General features: G+C 45.3%; 2 protein-coding genes across 2 annotated transcripts in view; both read right to left on the bottom strand.

Annotated features, from left to right (window-relative positions):
* Window positions 1-4,584, bottom strand: part of LOC102081877 (L-rhamnose-binding lectin CSL2) — a 69,736-nt gene extending 65,152 nt beyond the window's left edge. Inside the window, exons 1-2 of the mRNA XM_019349802.2 lie at window positions 3,720-4,584; window positions 3,218-3,250 (exon numbers count right to left, since the gene is read on the bottom strand). Of these exons, the coding sequence (XP_019205347.1) occupies window positions 3,218-3,250; window positions 3,720-3,753 (67 nt within the window). The 5' untranslated portion in view covers window positions 3,754-4,584. The remainder of the gene's footprint in view (window positions 1-3,217; window positions 3,251-3,719) is intronic.
* A 7,189-nt stretch (window positions 4,585-11,773) lies between these two features.
* On the bottom strand, window positions 11,774-19,126 carry LOC109196215 (L-rhamnose-binding lectin CSL2-like). The gene is made up of 8 exons (XM_025901521.1): window positions 19,078-19,126; window positions 13,616-13,813; window positions 13,075-13,210; window positions 12,875-12,984; window positions 12,739-12,783; window positions 12,521-12,653; window positions 12,337-12,440; window positions 11,774-12,150 (listed from the first exon to the last, which is right to left on the bottom strand). The coding sequence occupies exons 1-8, from the start codon at window positions 19,109-19,111 to the stop codon at window positions 12,131-12,133; spliced, it is 780 nt and encodes a 259-aa protein (XP_025757306.1). The 5' UTR covers window positions 19,112-19,126; the 3' UTR covers window positions 11,774-12,130.
* Window positions 19,127-20,295: the final 1,169 nt, after the last annotated feature.

Genomic DNA, 20,295 nt, shown 5'->3' with positions numbered 1-20,295 from the left:
AGTCTGCGATCGTGTTTAGTCCCTGCCACATACTCCAAGGGTTTTCAAACTGTTGCTCCACCCTGTCCCTGTACTCATGTTTGGCTGCTTTGATCGTCTTCCGGAGTTGGTAATGTGCATGTTTGTAGTCCGATGTGTTCGAGGAGGCAAAGGCGGTGCTCCGTGCCGCCAGCGCCGTGCGAACATCTCCGTTAATCCAGGGTTTTGATTTGGGAAGGATTTAACTGTTCTGGATGGGACGACATCTTCCACGCATTTCTTGATAAATCCGCAGACTGAGTCCGTGTACTCGTCGATGTTGTCAGCAGCCATGCAAAACATTTCCCAGTCCGTGTGATCAAAACAGTCCTGCAACATGGACTCTGATTGGTCTGACCAACGGTGCACTGCCCTCAGGGATGGAGCTTCCTGTTTCAGCTTCTGCCTGTAGGCGGGCAGGAGCAGTATGGAGCAATGGTCTGATTGGCCGAATGGGGCGCGGGGGAGGGTTTTGTACGCATCCTGGAAGGAGGTGTAACAGTGGTCAAGTAGCCGGTCTCCACGAATGCTGAAAAGAATGTGTTGGTGGAGTTTTGGTGAAATTTTTTTCAGGTTTCCTTTGTTAAGTCCTCAGTCGTGATAAACGCCGCCTCTGAGTGCGCGGTTTCCTCTCTGCTAATCACGCTGTACAGTTCCCTGAGTGCTCGGTCAGTGTCGGCTTGTGGGGGAATGTAAACAGCCGTAATAATCACTGCTGTAAATTCCCTCGGTAGCCAGAATGGCCGGCACTTAATCATCAGGTACTCCAGGTCAGAAGGATCTGACCGGGTGCACGTTTGCATAATCACACCAGCTGTTGTTGATCATGAAACATGCACCACCGCCTCTGCTTTTCCCAGTAAGATCCTGTGACCTGTCCACGCAGTGCACAGAGAACCCCGGTAGTTGTATTGCGGAGTCTGGTACCTTGTCCGATAGCCATGTTTCTGTGAGGCAGATCACGCAGCAGTCCCGCATCTGTCGCTGGAATGAGATCCGTGCCCGAAGCTCGCACAGCTTGTTCTCCAGAGACTGCACATTAGCCAGTAATAAACTGGGTAACGGTGGTCTGTTAGTGCGCCGTCTCAGTCGAACCAGCATGCCAGATCTTCTCCCTCTGCGTCGGCGTTTGCGGCCTCCGTGGGCCCAGAAATAAGGCACCTCAGGTGGGATGAATGGGGGGTCTGCAAACGGAGGGTCCGTGTTGCAAAACTTGAACTCCGGAAAGTGATGAGAAAGTCCGTCTCTTATGTCCAGTAGAGTTTGTCAGTCGTACACAAGAAGACGTGCTGCTCATGAAAAATTAAGGAAAAATTTAAAAAAAACACAAAAACCAGCGGTTGCTTGGGGGAGCTCGCGACGAGGCTGCCAGGTCACATTCACAAAGGTAGGATGGTTTGGCACTGAATTTTACCCGTCAAAGCAACACACCTTTTCTAGCTAATATTCACAAAGGTAGGATGGTTCGCCTCTTAATTTCGTGTTGTGCACATGCGCAGAAACAATGGGTAAGGTGGCACCATAACAACCTGGGGATCTCTGGTCTTTCTCTGGGGTGAATCAGCTGGTTGCTAAGCACCAACAGCTGATCCCAGATGAAAACAATGGAGCTGCTGCTCGATGGCTCTCCACGTACTGGGTTAAACAGTCCATATATGATCAGAAGTATTTAGCTGAAGTGTATTTTATTTATGTTAGTCCTTTTTTTAACTAAATTAGAAGATTATTGTGATATTGAAATATAAAAATAAAATTATATTCTATTATTTTTTCATTGCTCAAAATGACCGTCACATTCGCGGAAGCCGGTATACCCGCCGAAACGCCGTGCATTTATCAAGACTTTCAACCCCAGGTAGGCCAATTATGGACCTTCGGATCCACATTATGTCGGCAGCTGTTCTCCACCGTGAACTATGTTAAAAACAAACACCGCTCACGCCTCACAGACGACAGCTTACAGTCCTGCGTAAAGATGAAAGTGACTTTGTACAGCCCCGATTTCCAGGACCTCTGCACATATGGGAGCAGAAGTCCCATTGTAAACATATCACGGCAGACCCAACGATGTTTCCATGAACACGCTTTTCAGCATCTCTTTATTGACCACTTTTCACACACGTATGTACGCATACAGCCGGCTGTAGCTTTTCAGCTCACAGCCCGACACACACCAACACAACAGCATAGACAGCACAGACGTTAAGGTGGCGAGGCGTGATTGCGGGTGCCGCTCAGGTGCGTCCGCCTCCCCTGCAGCAGCGCTGCAGACCACGCCCTGCCACACACATTAACCAGGTAAAATACATATTTAGGCAGAATTTGCAAATATCTATTTTTCATTTTTTTTTAGCAGCATAGAGCTTTTTTTTTTCCAATTATTTTTTAAAAGTCAGGTCAAGGCTCCAAAAGCCCAAAGGCGATATAAGGGTGGCTGACAACAGTTTTTGTTTGCTACATGGATCATTTTAGTTCAGCTGAGTGTCTTTGCTTTTGTTATATTTCTTTAAGAGTTCAAAATGTGTTAATTACATAAATAAAATGTAATTTTCTCTGTAGCACTTCATGGATTTCATAAGCAGCACACCTTAGTTGTTCACACAAAGCATAAAGGTAAAAAACAATATAAACAGTGATATCTTCATTTTAGATGTCAAAAAGTATTTGCGGCTCCCAGTGTTTTCTTTTTCGTGGAAACCGGGTCCAAATGGCTCTTTGGGTGTTAAAGGTTGCAGACCCCTGCTCTAGGAACAACAAGGAAGCCTGCAGTGTGAGAGTGAAATGCTCTAATAGTGATTCTATGGTCGTCTGTCTCTCTGTGTTAGCACTGTGTCAGATTGATGAACTGTCCGGGATGTACGCTGCCTCTTACCCCTGCAGCCCTGATAAAAATAAGTGGAAGCAAATGGATGGATAGTTTTCAGTTTTCTGCTTGTGTCATATTTTCTCCATTTCGACTCAATAAACGGCTCGCCCTTTGTTAAACTTACTCGTGTCAGCATTCAGGTGCAGCTCCCAACACATGATCTGCATACACAGGTCTGAACACCAAAGGCCTATCCTTGATTTACAGACACTGTCAACAAGGACAGTCCCACAACATCCAGAGCCTCAAGGCAGTCTGGGCCAATCTCAGGCATGAAGTGAACGGAAAGGCTCTTTGTGACCAAAATGTGAGAAGCAGTAAAACAGCATTTACCTGAAGTGATGAGTGAACACGTTGCTGCCAGCACTGACAGACACAGAAAGAAAGCTCAGTGTCAGACTGTGTGTTTGATATGAAGTTTAATTCACCTCAAAACATGAAACAGATTCATGAAAACCAAAGAGGAGAAAGCTGCTGCTTTCATTCACACCTGGATTCTTGTGAAAACTCTTTCTAAACAGCAGATTTCAATGACACATTTATTCTGTTCATGTTTCCAACTTTTGTCAATAAACTTATTTGTGTTGACAGTTTGACTTCAACTCTTCATAGTAAATGATCAGCCATGAATTCCTCTCAGGACTCTGAAGCCTAACTGTCCTGCTGAGGTGATACAAACATTTATTTAGGATGTTAGATTAACTGATCCAATAAAGCAGAATCTTTAGAAAAGCATGTCACAGTACAGCACAGTGGAAAGCTAGAAAAGGATTAGACTGAACATGTGCAGCTGATTTCATGTATAAATAAAGGATTATCAGTGTGTTGTACTCACACAGTGTGCTGCTGAGTCCGGAGCAGAGCATCATGTTAGGAGATCTGGATTACAGTGAAGAGCTGAGCTGATGGAGGATCAAACACAGAGCTGCTGGATTTACACTGTTTCAGTAACACCTGTGATCTATATGTGTATGTATGCAAAGCACAGCCAATGGGAAAGCAGAATATGTTCCTTCTCAGCTGCAGCAGGAAATAAAACTACTTTACATTAAAAGTTATATAAGCCTGGCTCAGCTGACCTATGACTGCTGGGAGAGGCTCACATCATCATTTTAAACATGACTAATGGTAGATTACATTTATTTTAACATTTAGTAAAAATGATTGTGTTAACATGATGTAAATGATAGCAAACATGTTGTTCCAAAGTTTAGGAGCTACAGTTTGAAAATGTGATCACGTCTGGATTTAAATGAAGAGCACAGAACAGTTCAGAGGCCCTGATCAGCTCAGAGAGAAAGTGACACTCCCCTGTTCATTAACAGCGTCCTAAAGAGAGAACAAAGAGGACGGAGACCAAGTGGACGACACAGACAAACATGCACACTGCAGCAACAGCTGTGGGTGTTCAACACACCAGTGTTATTATGGAGTCTTTACCATCAAATATGAAGCACCTTGAGGCAACTGTTTTTGTGAGTTGGTGAGTTATAAATAAAACGTAATTAAAATGTGGCACTGCAGATGATTTAGTAATTTACTGGATGTTAAAATGATACGAAAAGAATATGAATGTAACAGACAGAGTGTAGCTGAGAATAAATTTGACTGGAAAATATTTTAATTTGCATTTAACATGTTCACACGTCTCTCTGGTCAGAGACCACAGAGGAGACAGTGTTTGGGACTGTGAGTCAAAAGCTGTAATGAAGTCAGTGCGTGAGAAAAACATCAGTACACAAAGCTGAGCTTCAGAAACATTCAGAGTATTTAGAGTGAAGTTTCCATGAACTCTGACTGCTGAACTAGTTCCTGATAAACACAACATGCCATTGTACAGCAGCTACAGCATCATGCAAAAGACAGAACAGGACCTTCATGAACACCCAAAGGCCAGTACAGCTGTGTTTGAGTGTGTTGTTGAAATCTGATACAGGAGCTGCAGCATGTCATGTGACATTGGAGACTATGCTAGCTTTGTGTCAGTAATTTTGCTGGAACAGGAAACTGAACCTTTATCAGCAGCAGTGTTGTTAACATGTTGCTTGAACATTGTCACAGCAGCAGTCTGCCTCCTAATCTGCCACTCAGAGCAGCGCTGTGATTGTGACTTTGGATGGTGTTACATCTCTGCTGTATTATCATGACATGGAAAGAAAAAACAGATCTTCAGAATCCTGACTTTCTAAAACTTGTGGTATTGCAGCCGTAGCTTGATTCTCGTTCGAGGTCCTGAGCTGATAAGCAGCTGAATTCTGAGTTGGAAGAACATTTGGCTTTTCAGAGCTGCTGTAAATGTTCTGATTGGTTTCCAGGAACTTGCAGGTCATATGATCTCTGGTATTTTCTTTGTTTTCTGAAATGTCTAAATTATTGTTGTCTTTGCCGGGTAAGATTTTAAGGAAACCACTGTGACTGTGAAACAAGTCTACTGAGAAACTTTTGGTGCCAAAGCAAAACTTTTATGTAAAACATTTTTTTTTTAAATTTGTTACAACTTTTCTTTACCTAAAAACAAAATCATATACAAGCCGGCATTGTCAAACTTTAAAATCTTTGTCTGAGTCTCATTAATGTCACTTTTCTGTATGTCTCTGAGCTTTCTAGTCCAAATCATCCTTTACATCAAGCTTTAAGTAAAGCAAATTGTGAGTTAACGGTTTTTAAGTAACTACAGTGTTACACGTCCATTTTATGGATGTTTTATGCACTTTCAGCATCATACTGATCATCATATTGAAGCATCTTTTAAAAAAGAGTGTTTGTTTGTATGTAAAAGCAGCCTTTTCACCAGTTTGCTTCTGGTGCAGGTGTATGGAGTGGTGGTCAGTACTCAATACAGTTTTTCTGAATTGCTCAAACTCTAAACTCCATTCTCTACACCAAATTCTCAGTGACTTGAACTTATTTTTCAAATCAAACACTCTTTAGGCCAAACCTTAAACAGTGTCAGGTACTTAGACACAATTTGCAAAACTCATCTGCTCTTTTTTTTTTTTTTCTCAAAACCTTAACTTCCTAGAACCTGGCATCCACATATGTGGTCATCACATTTTAGGTTGTCTAGACCAGTAGTTCCCAAACTAGGGTACGCGTACCCTCGGGGGTAAGCAAGTGGCTGTAGGGGGTACGCGTGGGTGAGGGTTGGAGTGGGGATCACAAATTTTAAAAGCCGAAATTTGCGCTAATGCAGTTTTATGTGGCTATCAAATACATGACTATATACCACCCTCTGGTGTTCAGCAAAAAAATAGCTCTGACAAAATACATGGGCGTGACTTGCCCAAATGACTGACACCTAACAGTTGAAGTTGCCTCCAAGCATTCAGTGCAGCGCGAAAATGGACAAGTGGTTAACATGAAAAAAAAGGCCCTACCACAGAGACACTGGCCACAACAACCAATCAGCTCATATCTGAAGATGCATTTTCCAGTGACCCCACAGGTGATTGTTCAACAACGTGTTCGTCAGATTTGGATGCTAGCACGGATGTATCTGTGGTTACTAGCCAAGTGGCTAGCATAGCTGGAGCCAGTCATGTGGAAAGTGATGAAGTGTCTGATGCGGAGCGTCAAAGTGGGAGAAAGCAGGACAGCTCGGACTGTAACACAACCTCATCAAAGAAGCGCAAATATGATGACAATTATATTTCGCTGGGGTTCACGTGTATAAATATTGGTGGATTTTCCTGGCCACAATGTGTTATTTGTGCAGAAGTATTGTCTCAGAACTCAATGAAACCTTCACTTTTGCGCAGACATTTAGAGACAAATCATCCCCATTTGAAAAATAAACCAAGAGAATATTTTGAGCGACAGCTAAAATCACTTTCAACAAGTAAAACCTGCATTCAAGTGCCAGATCTTATGAATAAAAACAGAATACAAGCATCTTACATGGTCAGTTACAGAGTGGCTAAAACCAACAAACCCCACACTATTGTGGAGGACCTCATTCTCCCTGCTGCTTTAGATAAGGTGGGGACAATGTTGGGGGAAAAGGCAAAAAAGACGATACCATCATCAAACACGGAGGAGACAGAGGTTTCTTGGGAGCACAGCCGTTTATTGGCATTCGACAGGCGAGCACACTGCTGCTAGCAAACTGCTCGGCACGGCAACGACAACAACACCAAAATGGCACTCTCTCACCCGGAAACACACAATTGCAGAGAGAGCGTCACCTGTAACCATGGCAACAGAACATAACTGTCAGAACAAAACCCCGAACAGCCCTGACCCGCTACATAGCCCCCACCTAAGGGGTCAGTCGTCCCCGACAACCCCATTACCCAACACAAAGTCCTGCAAATGTCCATGTGTCTTCCTTCGGCACGCAGGCCGATCTCGACCAGCAGGGGAAGAGTCACTTGGATGAGAACCTGGGGTGCCACCAGCATCCCCTGCCCCGGCGGCTGCTGGAGCGGGCGGGCAGTACGGTGAGAGCCTGTCCTGGTGCAACACCGCCACGTGCCCTGGGCCCGGCATGCGGATCTGGTAAACCACTTCTGTTAGCCGCCCCACGACTTCCGCCGGCCCTTGCCAGTGACCGCACAGCCTGGGGGACACCCCTCTCTTGTGAACCGAGCAGTACACCCAAACCTTGTCGCCAGGCACCAAAGTTCCCCCTCGGCACCTGGTGTCGCAGGCTCTTTTCTGTCGTACTCCGGTGCTGACCTGGGCCTGGCGGGTGTAGTCATGAACCACTCGTGGCGGCTCCCTCAGCCTCCTGTAGCAGTCCCTGGCCACCGACACGCGCCGGTTCCCTGTCTCGGGGATGGGGAAAGGCCCTAGGACAGGGGTCTGCAACCTTTTACACCCGTAGCCACTCCCCGTGCCTCCTGGGCCCGCTCTCCCTGCCGTTTCGTGAGGGGCAGCTGGCGTGGGCGCAGACAGATGGGTTGAGCAGAGCCGATGTCGATGGTGTGCTGAACCAGCCGCATCTGCCTGCAGTCTCTGGTTCCCTGCTTTTGACCGCACTGGAGGGCCAGAGTCTCTGTACCAAGAGTGATAGCCAGCTTCGCGGTGTCAACGCAGGCCCCCCAGCGGGTCAGCAGATCAAGGCCGATGATGCACTGATCTTGGATGTCAGCAAGCCAGAAGTCGTGCACCAGCTCCAAATCCTTCACTTGAATCCGCAACGGTTTCTTCCCCCGCATGTCAGTTCTCTCCCCCGTCACTGTCATCAGCTGGGTGTCGGTGGGTGACCAACCCATCACAAGCGGCCCGGATGTTCCAGGAAACACACCAGGTCGTATTAGGGAAATAGTGGACCCCGTGTCCACCAGGGCCTGGCAGGACTGGTCCTCAACACAGCAGCTCAGGTAGAGTCCCTTGAGGTGCCTGACTAGGCCCGCCACCGTGCATCGTTCTTGGAGGGGGGTAGGAAGCTGGAGCGGTGGTCCCCTTGCTGTACCGCTCCCCCTCTCATCCCCCTGAGGCCACATAGTTGTGGCCTTCGGGGCGGGCGCCAGGCAGTCGCGCGCCACGTGGCCAGGCTCATCGCACCGGTAGCAGCGGTCAGTCGGTCGACGGGGATGCCTCCAGAGCACCGAGTCCTGCGGCTGGCATATCCCCGCGACCTCCCCCTCACTGTCACAGTCTGCAGCTCTGATTTGAGGGTAGTTTGTGGGGCGCAACTGCTGGTCAGGTCGCGAGGTGAGCACGAGTTCGGCCCTTTCAGCCTCAAGGAGCGCCTCACGGAGCCAAGTCTGATGCATGGCCAGGTGGACGTGTTGGCGTAGTCGCTCTAGGAAAAGTCCTCGCAGGAATGCATGCAGGCTAAGGTCCTCACGGGCTGCTGCTGGGAACTCTGGGTAGCCACGACGAGCATACAGCAACACATCCGCTGCAAAGGTGCCCAGGCTCTCCTCCGGCCTACGGCTCCGGTTGGTCAGCTGCTCCCTGCTCTAATCAGTGGAGTGCCGCTGCCCAAATCGCCTCTCGAGTGCTATGGTGAGGGCCTGGAGCTCATGCTGCTCTGACGGGGCTAGGTCAAGGAGTACCTGCAGTGCATCTCCTTCCGATGCTAGCGCTAGGTGTGTAGCAGCCTCTTCGTCGCTCCAGCCATTATGCCTCGCGGCTAGCCGGACTTGTGAGAGGTAGGGCTCTAGCGGGGTTAGCCCATTGTATTTCGGTACCTTAACTGGCGTGGTAGGCATAACTGCTCGCGGTTGGGGGCTCGGTGTGTGGGTCGACAGAGGTAGCCCATGAAGCATTGCCCTAGCGTCGGTCGCGGCGGTGCGCTCGCGCCATCGGGACCCGTCGGGGGACTTACATGGCCACTCACGTCCTCTCTCTTCAATCGCCAGCTTCCCAAGCGGGGAATGTTCTCCTCGACAGCTTGCTCCATTCTCCGAATGTCTCTCTCCATTATGGCGAGGGTGAGCAATCCCACTTCTGACACCAATGTGGTGAGCTCAGACAGGGAGGAGACAGAGGTTTCTTGGGAGCACACAGTTGCAGAGAGAGCGTCACCTGTAACCATGGCAACAGAACATAACTGTCAGAACAAAACCCCGAACAGCCCTGGCCCGCTACAATACTGTCTCACGGCGCATCAATGCAATGTCAGAAAATGTTTTACAGCAGCTACTTCTGCGCATACGCCACAGTGAATTTTATGCAATACAGCTAGATGAGTCCACGGATGTGGCTGGCCTGGCGCATCTCCTCGTATATGTGCGCTACATTCATGAAGGAACCATCAAGGAGGACATGCTGTTCTGTAAACCGCTGGAAGAAAGGACAACTGCCGCAGATATTTTTCAAAAGCTGGACACATTCATGAACACACATGGACTCGTGTGGGATAGATGTGTTGGCATCTGTAGTGATGGCGCACGGGCCATGACTGGGAGACACGGAGGTGTGGTTTCGCGTGTGCAAGCAGTCGTGCCAGATGCCTCTTGGGTACACTGCAGCATCCACTGAGAGGCTCTTGCTGCAAAGTGAATACCTGTCCGTTTGAAACATGTTTTGGACATGAGTGTAAAAATGGTTAACTTTGTGAAAGCCAGGCCGCTGAACTCCCGCTTATTTGCTGCGTTGTGCAATGAGATGGGCTGCGAGCATGAGACATTATTACTCCACACAGAGGTTCGCTGGCTATCTAGAGGGAAAGTGCTGACCCGTTTCTTTGAGCTGAGGGATGAACTTAAAGTTTTCTTCAGTAACCATCCCTTTGAGCTGTCTGAACATTTGCATGATGAAGAGTACCTTACGTGCCTGGCTTATATGTGTGATATATTTTCTCGTCTGAACGAGCTCAATCTCGGATTACAAGGTGTTTCTGCAACTATATTCAATGTTCAAACTAAAGTTGACAAAACGGTGAATTCTAATAAATCTTTTGCTACACTGCTAGTATTAAGTAGTAAAGTTCGCTATTAAAATTCTGTCATTACTAAAATATATTAATACATTTATTTGGTGGTGAGAAATAATCGACTGTGCAGTATTTATTTTTATGCATGCGGTATTGCAATGTATTTATAGACACTAATTAAGAGTCGTTTGTAGCAGGGGTATGCGGCTGATGCTGACATGTCTCAAGGGGTACGTGGCTGGAAAAAGTTTGGGAAGCACTGGTGTAGACCAAAATACTAAACAAGGGCCGATATTCACTTACGAGGACATTATACTGCCACTGTTCTATCGAAATTTAAAATGAATGCCCTCATATGTGGATCTCATTTTTCTCAAAAACAAAAATCAGGTAAAAAAAAAAAATCTGGTAATTATTTGTTTTTACATTCATCAGGTCCCAATCAGCCCAAATAGCAAAGAGAAATTAAAAATGCATGAAAGAGTTCTTAGGAGGTTAAACACATCTCACACGTGTGTTACAAAGTGTAAACGCTGGCACCAAAATGTGAACACAACTCACACACAGCTGTCATCTTTTACACACAGCTGCTCACAGCTGAACACACGTTTCTAATAACATGATCAGACCGAATCTGTGGAAGAGTTAAAGATCTACGACATCCGTATGTGAAGTAAGTGTGACCTACACACACTTTCAGCAGCGAGGCTTCCAGTACAAGTCTACGCCCAGAGGCCTGCTGTTACTGTAGGCTCCTAGTTGCTGCTCTTGCAGTGCTGTACACTATATTATAATGTCGCATAAATCTGGAGTGCATATGCTGTAAATACACTACTGGACATTGTGGACATCCACGGTCACACTTCATGCATAATGCACTTTTTATATGTACGGACGTGTGCAGGTATATGTATACAAATGTATATTTAGTGTGTACATGTGTGTGTGAGTGTACATGTCTATACTTGTAGATACTAGAGATATCTATTACTTACATAGTAATAGTAATGGTAGAATAGTTACATTTACATCTTGCATATTTCCAAAACCTTCTATCATAGTCACATGTATGCTGCTGTTGTATGAAGTGTATTACTTATTTGGTATTTGTTTGTTTTTTGTTTGTTTTTTTGTATTTTTGTATTTTTCATCTGCTATCTGTACCAGAGCTGAGGTAACACACAAATTTCCCCGCCGTGGGATCAGTACAGTCTTATTTTAATCTTACTTCATAAGTCTGTCATTCTGAAACACGCTGTGCAAAGTCCTACTGTTCTGTTTTATTCAGAATGTGTTGTGGAGTCTTTCCCTCACAAAGCGCCTTGAGGTGACTGTTGTGTTTGCTGCTGTATAAATACAATTGAACTGAACAGAACCTCACATTTCATGTAATGTGTGTTTTGTACTATCAAACTATGAGTACTGTTAGAGAAGTACCACAGAGTCAATGACGTTGGTGTCCTTAATGATAAAAAGCTCCTCTTCACATCCGACCGTTTCAACAGAGTCACATCAGAAATTAGTCAGATCCCTGTCACATTTAACTCACACCATCCAGTCAATACGTTTCATTATTTTATTATTGAAGGCAAATTTAAGAGTCAAGCAGGCGTAAGAATACAAGGGGAAAAAAGAAGAAATCATTTAAGACAATCAGTGTTAAATCAGTTTTACATTTAAAATCATTCATTATCTGAAACGTCTTAAAGGCCAAGTGTATGTGGACACCGCAGACCACAACTTAACAGGTCTGGAAAGAATCTGATGTGCATGTAAAATCAGTATCTTCGTATTTTTGACCAGACGTTGCACAGGATGTTGAATTATCTTTTTCTTTTTGATTCATAATTGATTCATTGCACATTTTCTTCAAAGAACATAGACGTTGATGCTATTTGGATGTCAGCGATTTCCTCCATTCAGTGATCTGGAAAACCAACTGAAAGAAAATTTATGTCAGAGAGTTTCATTACTGAACCCCAACGTTTTAGGAAACAGGATCAGTGCTGAACCACCTAAAAGCACAGTGTGTAAGGGCAGATTCACATTTCTCTCTAAATGTTAAATGAGCTAAATGTTTTGTTGTTATAAATGCTCTAATTAAAGAGAAGTCTGAGGTACTTACAGTGACAGCTGTAAGCCATCTCCAGGTACTTGTAGGTGCCAAAACACGGGTCTCCAAACACAGAGCTGCTCACTTTAACAGTACAGTTGCTTTTCCCGTTACAGCTGCAGATTCAGGTAAAGGTGAGTTGAAATATGTTGTGTGAGAAGACAAAAGGCTGAAGGAAGTGAGTCTGCATCTTTACCTGTCAGCTAAAATGCTTATGGGCTTTGAGCATTGGACATTTTGGAGCTGAGAGGCTGGAAGATTCAAAGAGCATGTGGTCGAATCACGGCGCCCGTAATCAGCTCCGTGGATGAGTAAAACCTGGCCTTCACCTGAAGAAGAGCAAACGTTAACCTCATTTGTATTTTTACCGCATGAATCCAAAGACTCACAAAGAAGGAGAAACTGTGCTCTCACCGCACTGAAGGTTTGCCAGAGAATCGTCACAAGTTACACTGTGGACTGACAAAGACAAATAAAGCACATTAGAAACATGCACATTCACAAATTTGAATACACTGAATATTAGTTTCTAATCACAGTTGTAATGTACTCGCTGGGAAGCAGGTGTAGGTGGTGTCCAAGTATTTGTAAATGCCGGAGCACGGATCAGAAGTACGGAAGGAGTTTGTACTTATTTCACACACCTTCTTGCCATCACATCTGCAGGGAGACAAAGAGGAGCTCTCATCTTTTCAGGTGAGTTAAAGTGATCGATTAATGATTCATCCATGATTCATCAGATTTGTTTACCTGCTCTTGACGTCTTTCAGAGTGTCTATCTGGAAACACTGTGTATTCGCAAGCTGATCTGCAGGAATGCCATCACTGCAGATTTCTGCATCTGTCCGCCCGTACATAGCTGCCTGCACGATGATCACTCCATTATCTGTCATACAGAGAACGATGACGGTCAAAAGGAGGGAATCACAAGAAATGCATAAGATGTGCAGCACAAGAAAAACAAATAGAGGCTTTTTATGTTTTCAATAATCAGAAAATGTCCTCCTGTAGTTCTGTGGTGTTACAAGAAGTCTGAAAGGTCACATCAGTCACAAGCATAAACTACAGTTTCACTGAATAAAGCACAAAAAGAACCTAAACCTTAACAGGTTCTTTTGCTCCTTGGGTAAGACTTTACTGAGCTGAGTTTCTCATAAACATAGAGTCAGACTTCTATTTACAACCTGAGGAGTCGCCCCCTGCAGGACATTAGAAAGAATGCACATTACATCAGAACTGGGTTCACTTTTGAGTGAGAGCTAGGAGCTATAAAAAAACATTTTTATGTTACCACAGCTCAGGCGTTGCACATTGTCAAGGCTGTCACAGGTGATCACCCTCGCTGTGGACATGAAGGTCGGCGGGAATGGGCCCATAGGTCCACCTTGGCCCATAGGTCCACCTGGGGCCATAGGGCCACCTAGGCCCATAGGACCACCTGGGCCCATAGGACCACCTGGGCCCATAGGACCACCTGGGGCCAAAAAGCCTGAAATGAAAAATGTAAAAAGTCCATAATTAGCGAGTCTTGGAAAAATTAATTATACTACAGCAGGGTCTTCATAAACAAATATGAATGGATTTGAAATATAGAAAACACAGGGCAAGTGGGAAATAATCCCAGTCGACTTAATGTCATTATATGTATGTATATGTATTTGTATTTTGTAACACTCATCTGAACCGGTTGAGGAATGATTTCCTCCACATCAGTCACTGATGGTCTGTCACCCAACATTTTTGTGTTATTTTGTATTGTAGTTATGCCCGTGCTTTTGTCTCCCCTTTCTGTTCCCACGTGTCTGTCCTTGCGTTCTGTCTCTCCCCAGTCTGTCATGTGTCTCATCTCTGTGTGCACACGTTGTCAAGTCCGTGTTGTCATGTCTACGTTCCATTATGTTTCCTGTTTTACTTTGAAGGGTTCGATGTTTCCATGTTCAGTTTTACTTCCCCTGTGGTGTCATGTTCATTTGTGTCAGCTGTGTTTCTCCAGGTGTTTCCACTTCCTTCATTGCCCTTCGGTCTCCTTCGGTTCAGTGTCGGGTCATCTGTTTACCTTGTGTCACGTCACATCATAGAGTTTTTCTACAACTGCTCAGGTTCATGTTTGTTTTATTTCATGGCTACGTTTTGCATGTCCCTGTTTAGCTTTATGTTCTGGTTTTGTATCATTGTTGTCATAGTTTAGTTTTTCCCAGCTTAGGTTAGTTCCACCCTTGTTTCACTTTGCTTTGTTTTTCTGTCGTGTCTGCTTTTGGGTCCACACCACAAACACACTGGCTACTCTGCCGTGACAGGTCTGACTGGTTTTCAGTCACTGAAGCCTCCTGCTGGGTGACTCATGCACAATAATGAAAGTGATGCTATTCACATAATGTAAGATTTTCTTCAGTTTTCTTTGTGTGTACTGACCATATGAGATCCTCCGCCAGGTGTACACCAAGGAAACGGAAGCTGCTCACTCTACACAGCAGCTCCGTTGATGGTGATGGGGGTGTGTGCTTCTCTGCACCTAGTGTCAGGGCTATGGCATCATCAGTGGATCTGTTGTGGCGGTATGTGAATTGTAGAGGGTACAGTGAGTCGGGTAGTGCAGAGCAGATGAAGTCCCTGACCAGCCTCTCGAAGCATTTGCTCACGATGGGGGTCAGGGCAACTGGTGGCCAGTCGTTCAGCGATGAGATAGTGAAGGATTTGGGTACAGGGACGATGGTGGCCATTTTGAAGCAGGCTGGGACTACAGACAGAGAGAGGGAAAGGTTGAAGATGTGTGTAAACACTCCAGCCAGCTGAGCCGCGCACGACTTGAGGACGCGGCCGGGGATCCCGTCCAGACCAGTAGCTTTGCGTGCGTTCACCTTCCTGAAGCACTTCCGCACATCCTCCTCAGACACAGTGTGCACACTGGCGTCATCTGCAGTGCGCACACTGTCCGGTCTCATGGTGTTCGCTGTGTCGAATCTGGCGTATAACACATTTAGATCCTCACACAGAGAGGCCGTGGTCTGTGGTGTGCTGGTTTTCCCTCTAAAGTCTGCGATCGTGTTTAGTCCCTGCCACATACTCCAAGGGTTTTCAAACTGTTGCTCCACCCTGTCCCTGTACTCATGTTTGGCTGCTTTGATCGTCTTCCGGAGTTGGTAATGTGCATGTTTGTAGTCCGATGTGTTCGAGGAGGCAAAGGCGGTGCTCCGTGCCGCCAGTGCCGTGCGAACATCTCCGTTAATCCAGGGTTTTTGATTTGGGAAGGATTTAACTGTTCTGGATGGGACGACATCTTCCACGCATTTCTTGATAAATCCGCAGACTGAGTCCGTGTACTCGTCGATGTTGTCAGCAGCCATGCAAAACATTTCCCAGTCCGTGTGATCAAAACAGTCCTGCAACATGGACTCTGATTGGTCTGACCAACGGTGCACCGCCCTCAGGGATGGAGCTTCCTGTTTCAGCTTCTGCCTGTAGGCGGGCAGGAGCAGTATGGAGCAATGGTCTGATTGGCCGAATGGGGCGCGGGGGAGGGTTTTGTACGCATCCTGGAAGGAGGTGTAACAGTGGTCAAGTAGCCGGTCTCCACGAATGCTGAAAAGAATGTGTTGGTGGAGTTTTGGTGAAATTTTTTTCAGGTTTCCTTTGTTAAGTCCTCAGTCGTGATAAACGCCGCCTCTGAGTGCGCGGTTTCCTCTCTGCTAATCACGCTGTACAGTTCCCTGAGTGCTCGGTCAGTGTCGGCTTGTGGGGGAATGTAAACAGCCGTAATAATCACTGCTGTAAATTCCCTCGGTAGCCAGAATGGCCGGCACTTAATCATCAGGTACTCCAGGTCAGAAGGATCTGACCGGGTGCACGTTTGCATAATCACACCAGCTGTTGTTGATCATGAAACATGCACCACCGCCTCTGCTTTTCCCAGTAAGCTCCTGTGACCTGTCCGCGCGGTGCACAGAGAACCCCGGTAGTTGTATTGCGGAGTCTGGTACCTTGTCCGATAGCCATGTTTCTGTGAGGCAGATCACGCAGCAGTCCCGCATCTGTCGCTGGAATGAGATCCGTGCCCGAAGCTCGCAAAGCTTGTTCTCCAGAGACTGCACATTAGCCAGTAATAAACTGGGTAACGGTGGTTTGTTAGTGCGCCGTCTCAGTCGAACCAGGATGCCAGATCTTCTCCCTCTGCGTCGGCGTTTGCGGCCTCCGTGGGCCCAGAACAATGGCACCTCAGGTGGGATGAATGGGGGGTCTGCAAACGGAGGGTCCGTGTTGCAAAACTTGAACTCCGGAAAGTGATGAGAAAGTCCGTCTCTTATGTCCAGTAGAGTTTGTCAGTCGTACACAAGAAGACGTGCTGCTCATGAAAAATTAAGGAAAAATTTAAAAAAAACACAAAAACCAGCGGTTGCTTGGGGGAGCTCGCGACGAGGCTGCCAGGTCACATTCACAAAGGTAGGATGGTTTGGCACTGAATTTTACCCGTCAAAGCAACACACCTTTTCTAGCTAATATTCACAAAGGTAGGATGGTTCGCCTCTTAATTTCGTGTTGTGCACATGCGCAGAAACAATGGGTAAGGTGGCACCATAACAACCTGGGGATCTCTGGTCTTTCTCTGGGGTGAATCAGCTGGTTGCTAAGCACCAACAGCTGATCCCAGATGAAAACAATGGAGCTGCTGCTCGATGGCTCTCCACGTACTGGGTTAAACAGTCCATATATGATCAGAAGTATTTAGCTGAAGTGTATTTTATTTATGTTAGACCTTTTTTTAACTAAATTAGAAGATTATTGTGATATTGAAATATAAAAATAAAATTATATTCTATTATTTTTTCATTGCTCAAAATGACCGTCACACTCGCGGAAGCCGGTATACCCGCCGAAACCCCGTGCATTTATCAAGACTTTCAACCCCAGGTAGGCCAATTATGGACCTTCGGATCCACATTATGTCGGCAGCTGTTCTCCACCATGAACTATGTTAAAAACAAACACGCTCACGCCTCACAGACGACAGCTTACAGTCCTGCGTAAAGATGAAAGTGACTTTGTACAGCCCCGATTTCCAGGACCTCTGCACATATGGGAGCAGAAGTCCCATTGTAAACATATCACAGCAGACCCGACGATGTTTCCATGAACACGCTTTTCAGCATCTCTTTATTGACCACTTTTCACACACGTATGTACGCATACAGCCGGCTGTAGCTTTTCAGCTCACAGCCCGACACACACCAACACAACAGCATAGACAGCACAGACGTTAAGGTGGCGAGGCGTGATTGCGGGTGCCGCTCAGGTGCGTCCGCCTCCCCTGCAGCAGCGCTGCAGACCACGCCCTGCCACACACATTAACCAGGTAAAATACATATTTAGGCAGAATTTTGCAAATATCTATTTTTCATTTTTTTTTAGCAGCATAGAGCTTTTTTTTTTCCAATTATTTTGTTAAAAGTCAGGTCAAGGCTCCAAAAGCCCAAAGGCGATATAAGGGTGGCTGACAACAGTTTTTGTTTGCTACATGGATCATTTTAGTTCAGCTGAGTGTCTTTGCTTTTGTTATATTTCTTTAAGAGTTCAAAATGTGTTAATTACATAAATAAAATGTAATTTTCTCTGTAGCACTTCATGGATTTCATAAGCAGCACACCTTAGTTGTTCACACAAAGCATAAAGGTAAAAAACAATATAAACAGTGATATCTTCATTTTAGATGTCAAAAAGTATTTGCGGCTCCCAGTGTTTTCTTTTTCGTGGAAACCGGGTCCAAATGGCTCTTTGGGTGTTAAAGGTTGCAGACCCCTGCTCTAGGAACAACAAGGAAGCCTGCAGTGTGAGAGTGAAATGCTCTAATAGTGATTCTATGGTCGTCTGTCTCTCTGTGTTAGCACTGTGTCAGATTGATGAACTGTCCGGGATGTACGCTGCCTCTTACCCCCTGCAGCCCTGATAAAAATAAGTGGAAGCAAATGGATGGATAGTTTTCAGTTTTCTGCTTGTGTCATATTTTCTCCATTTCGACTCAATAAACGGCTCGCCCTTTGTTAAACTTACTCGTGTCAGCATTCAGGTGCAGCTCCCAACACATGATCTGCATACACAGGTCTGAACACCAAAGGCCTATCCTTGATTTACAGACACTGTCAACAAGGACAGTCCCACAACATCCAGAGCCTCAAGGCAGTCTGGGCCAATCTCAGGCATGAAGTGAACGGAAAGGCTCTTTGTGACCAAAATGTGAGAAGCAGTAAAACAGCATTTACCTGAAGTGATGAGTGAACACGTTGCTGCCAGCACTGACAGACACAGAAAGAAAGCTCAGTGTCAGACTGTGTGTTTGATATGAAGTTTAATTCACCTCAAAACATGAAACAGATTCATGAAAACCAAAGAGGAGAAAGCTGCTGCTTTCATTCACACCTGGATTCTTGTGAAAACTCTTTCTAAACAGCAGATTTCAATGACACATTTATTCTGTTCATGTTTCCAACTTTTGTCAATAAACTTATTTGTGTTGACAGTTTGACTTCAACTCTTCATAGTAAATGATCAGCCATGAATTCCTCTCAGGACTCTGAAGCCTAACTGTCCTGCTGAGGTGATACAAACATTTATTTAGGATGTTAGATTAACTGATCCAATAAAGCAGAATCTTTAGAAAAGCATGTCACAGTACAGCACAGTGGAAAGCTAGAAAAGGATTAGACTGAACATGTGCAGCTGATTTCATGTATAAATAAAGGATTATCAGTGTGTTGTACTCACACAGTGTGCTGCTGAGTCCGGAGCAGAGCATCATGTTAGGAGATCTGGATTACAGTGAAGAGCTGAGCTGATGGAGGATCAAACACAGAGCTGCTGGATTTACACTGTTTGGTTAGTGCCTCTGATGTATATGCAAAACACGTAAAAACCCTGAAAAGCAGAGTATCTTCTATCTCAGCTGCAACAGAACAAGGAAATAAAACTACTTTACATTAAAAGTTATATAAGCCTGGCTCAGCTGACCTATGACTGCTGGGAGAGGCTCACATCATCATTTTAAACATGACTAATGGTAGATTACATTTATTTTAACATTTAGTAAAAATGATTGTGTTAACATGATGTAAATGATAGCAAACATGTTGTTCCAAAGTTTAGGAGCTACAGTTTGAAAATGTGATCACGTCTGGATTTAAATGAAGAGCACAGAATAGTTCAGAGGCCCTGATCAGCTCAGAGAGAAAGTGACACTCCCCTGTTCATTAACAGCGTCCTAAAGAGAGAACAAAGAGGACGGAGACCAAGTGGACGACACAGACAAACATGCACACTGCAGCAACAGCTGTGGGTGTTCAACACACCAGTGTTATTATGGAGTCTTTACCATCAAATATGAAGCACCTTGAGGCAACTGTTTTTGTGAGTTGGTGAGTTATAAATAAAACGTAATTAAAATGTGGCACTGCAGATGATTTAGTAATTTACTGGATGTTAAAATGATACGAAAAGAATATGAATGTAACAGACAGAGTGTAGCTGAGAATAAATTTGACTGGAAAATATTTTAATTTGCATTTAACATGTTCACACGTCTCTCTGGTCAGAGACCACAGAGGAGACAGTGTTTGGGACTGTGAGTCAAAAGCTGTAATGAAGTCAGTGCGTGAGAAAAACATCAGTACACAAAGCTGAGCTTCAGAAACATTCAGAGTATTTAGAGTGAAGTTTCCATGAACTCTGACTGCTGAACCAGTTCCTGATAAACACAACATGCCATTGTACAGCAGCTACAGCATCATGCAAAAGACAGAACAGGACCTTCATGAACACCCAAAGGCCAGTACAGCTGTGTTTGAGTGTGTTGTTGAAATCTGATACAGGAGCTGCAGCATGTCATGTGACATTGGAGACTATGCTAGCTTTGTGTCAGTAATTTTGCTGGAACAGGAAACTGAACCTTTATCAGCAGCAGTGTTGTTAACATGTTGCTTGAACATT

The sequence above is a fragment of the Oreochromis niloticus genome, linkage group LG20 (assembly GCF_001858045.2).
Source record: "Oreochromis niloticus isolate F11D_XX linkage group LG20, O_niloticus_UMD_NMBU, whole genome shotgun sequence".
Lineage (NCBI taxonomy): Eukaryota > Metazoa > Chordata > Actinopteri > Cichliformes > Cichlidae > Oreochromis > Oreochromis niloticus.
This window is presented reverse-complemented; position numbering and strand designations above follow the sequence as displayed.

Bases quoted from the DNA above. Each gene is read 5' to 3' on its own strand.
- LOC109196215 (XM_025901521.1), bottom strand. From the start codon at position 19,111: ATGATGCTCTGCTCCGGACTCAGCAGCACACTGT. The intron at 13,814-19,077 runs GTGAGTACAACA...TTTTCATTTCAG, and splicing joins CGGACTCAGCAGCACACTGT to GCTTTTTGGCCCCAGGTGGT. The intron at 12,654-12,738 runs GTGAGAGCACAG...GCTCTTCTTCAG, and splicing joins TCTGGCAAACCTTCAGTGCG to GTGAAGGCCAGGTTTTACTC.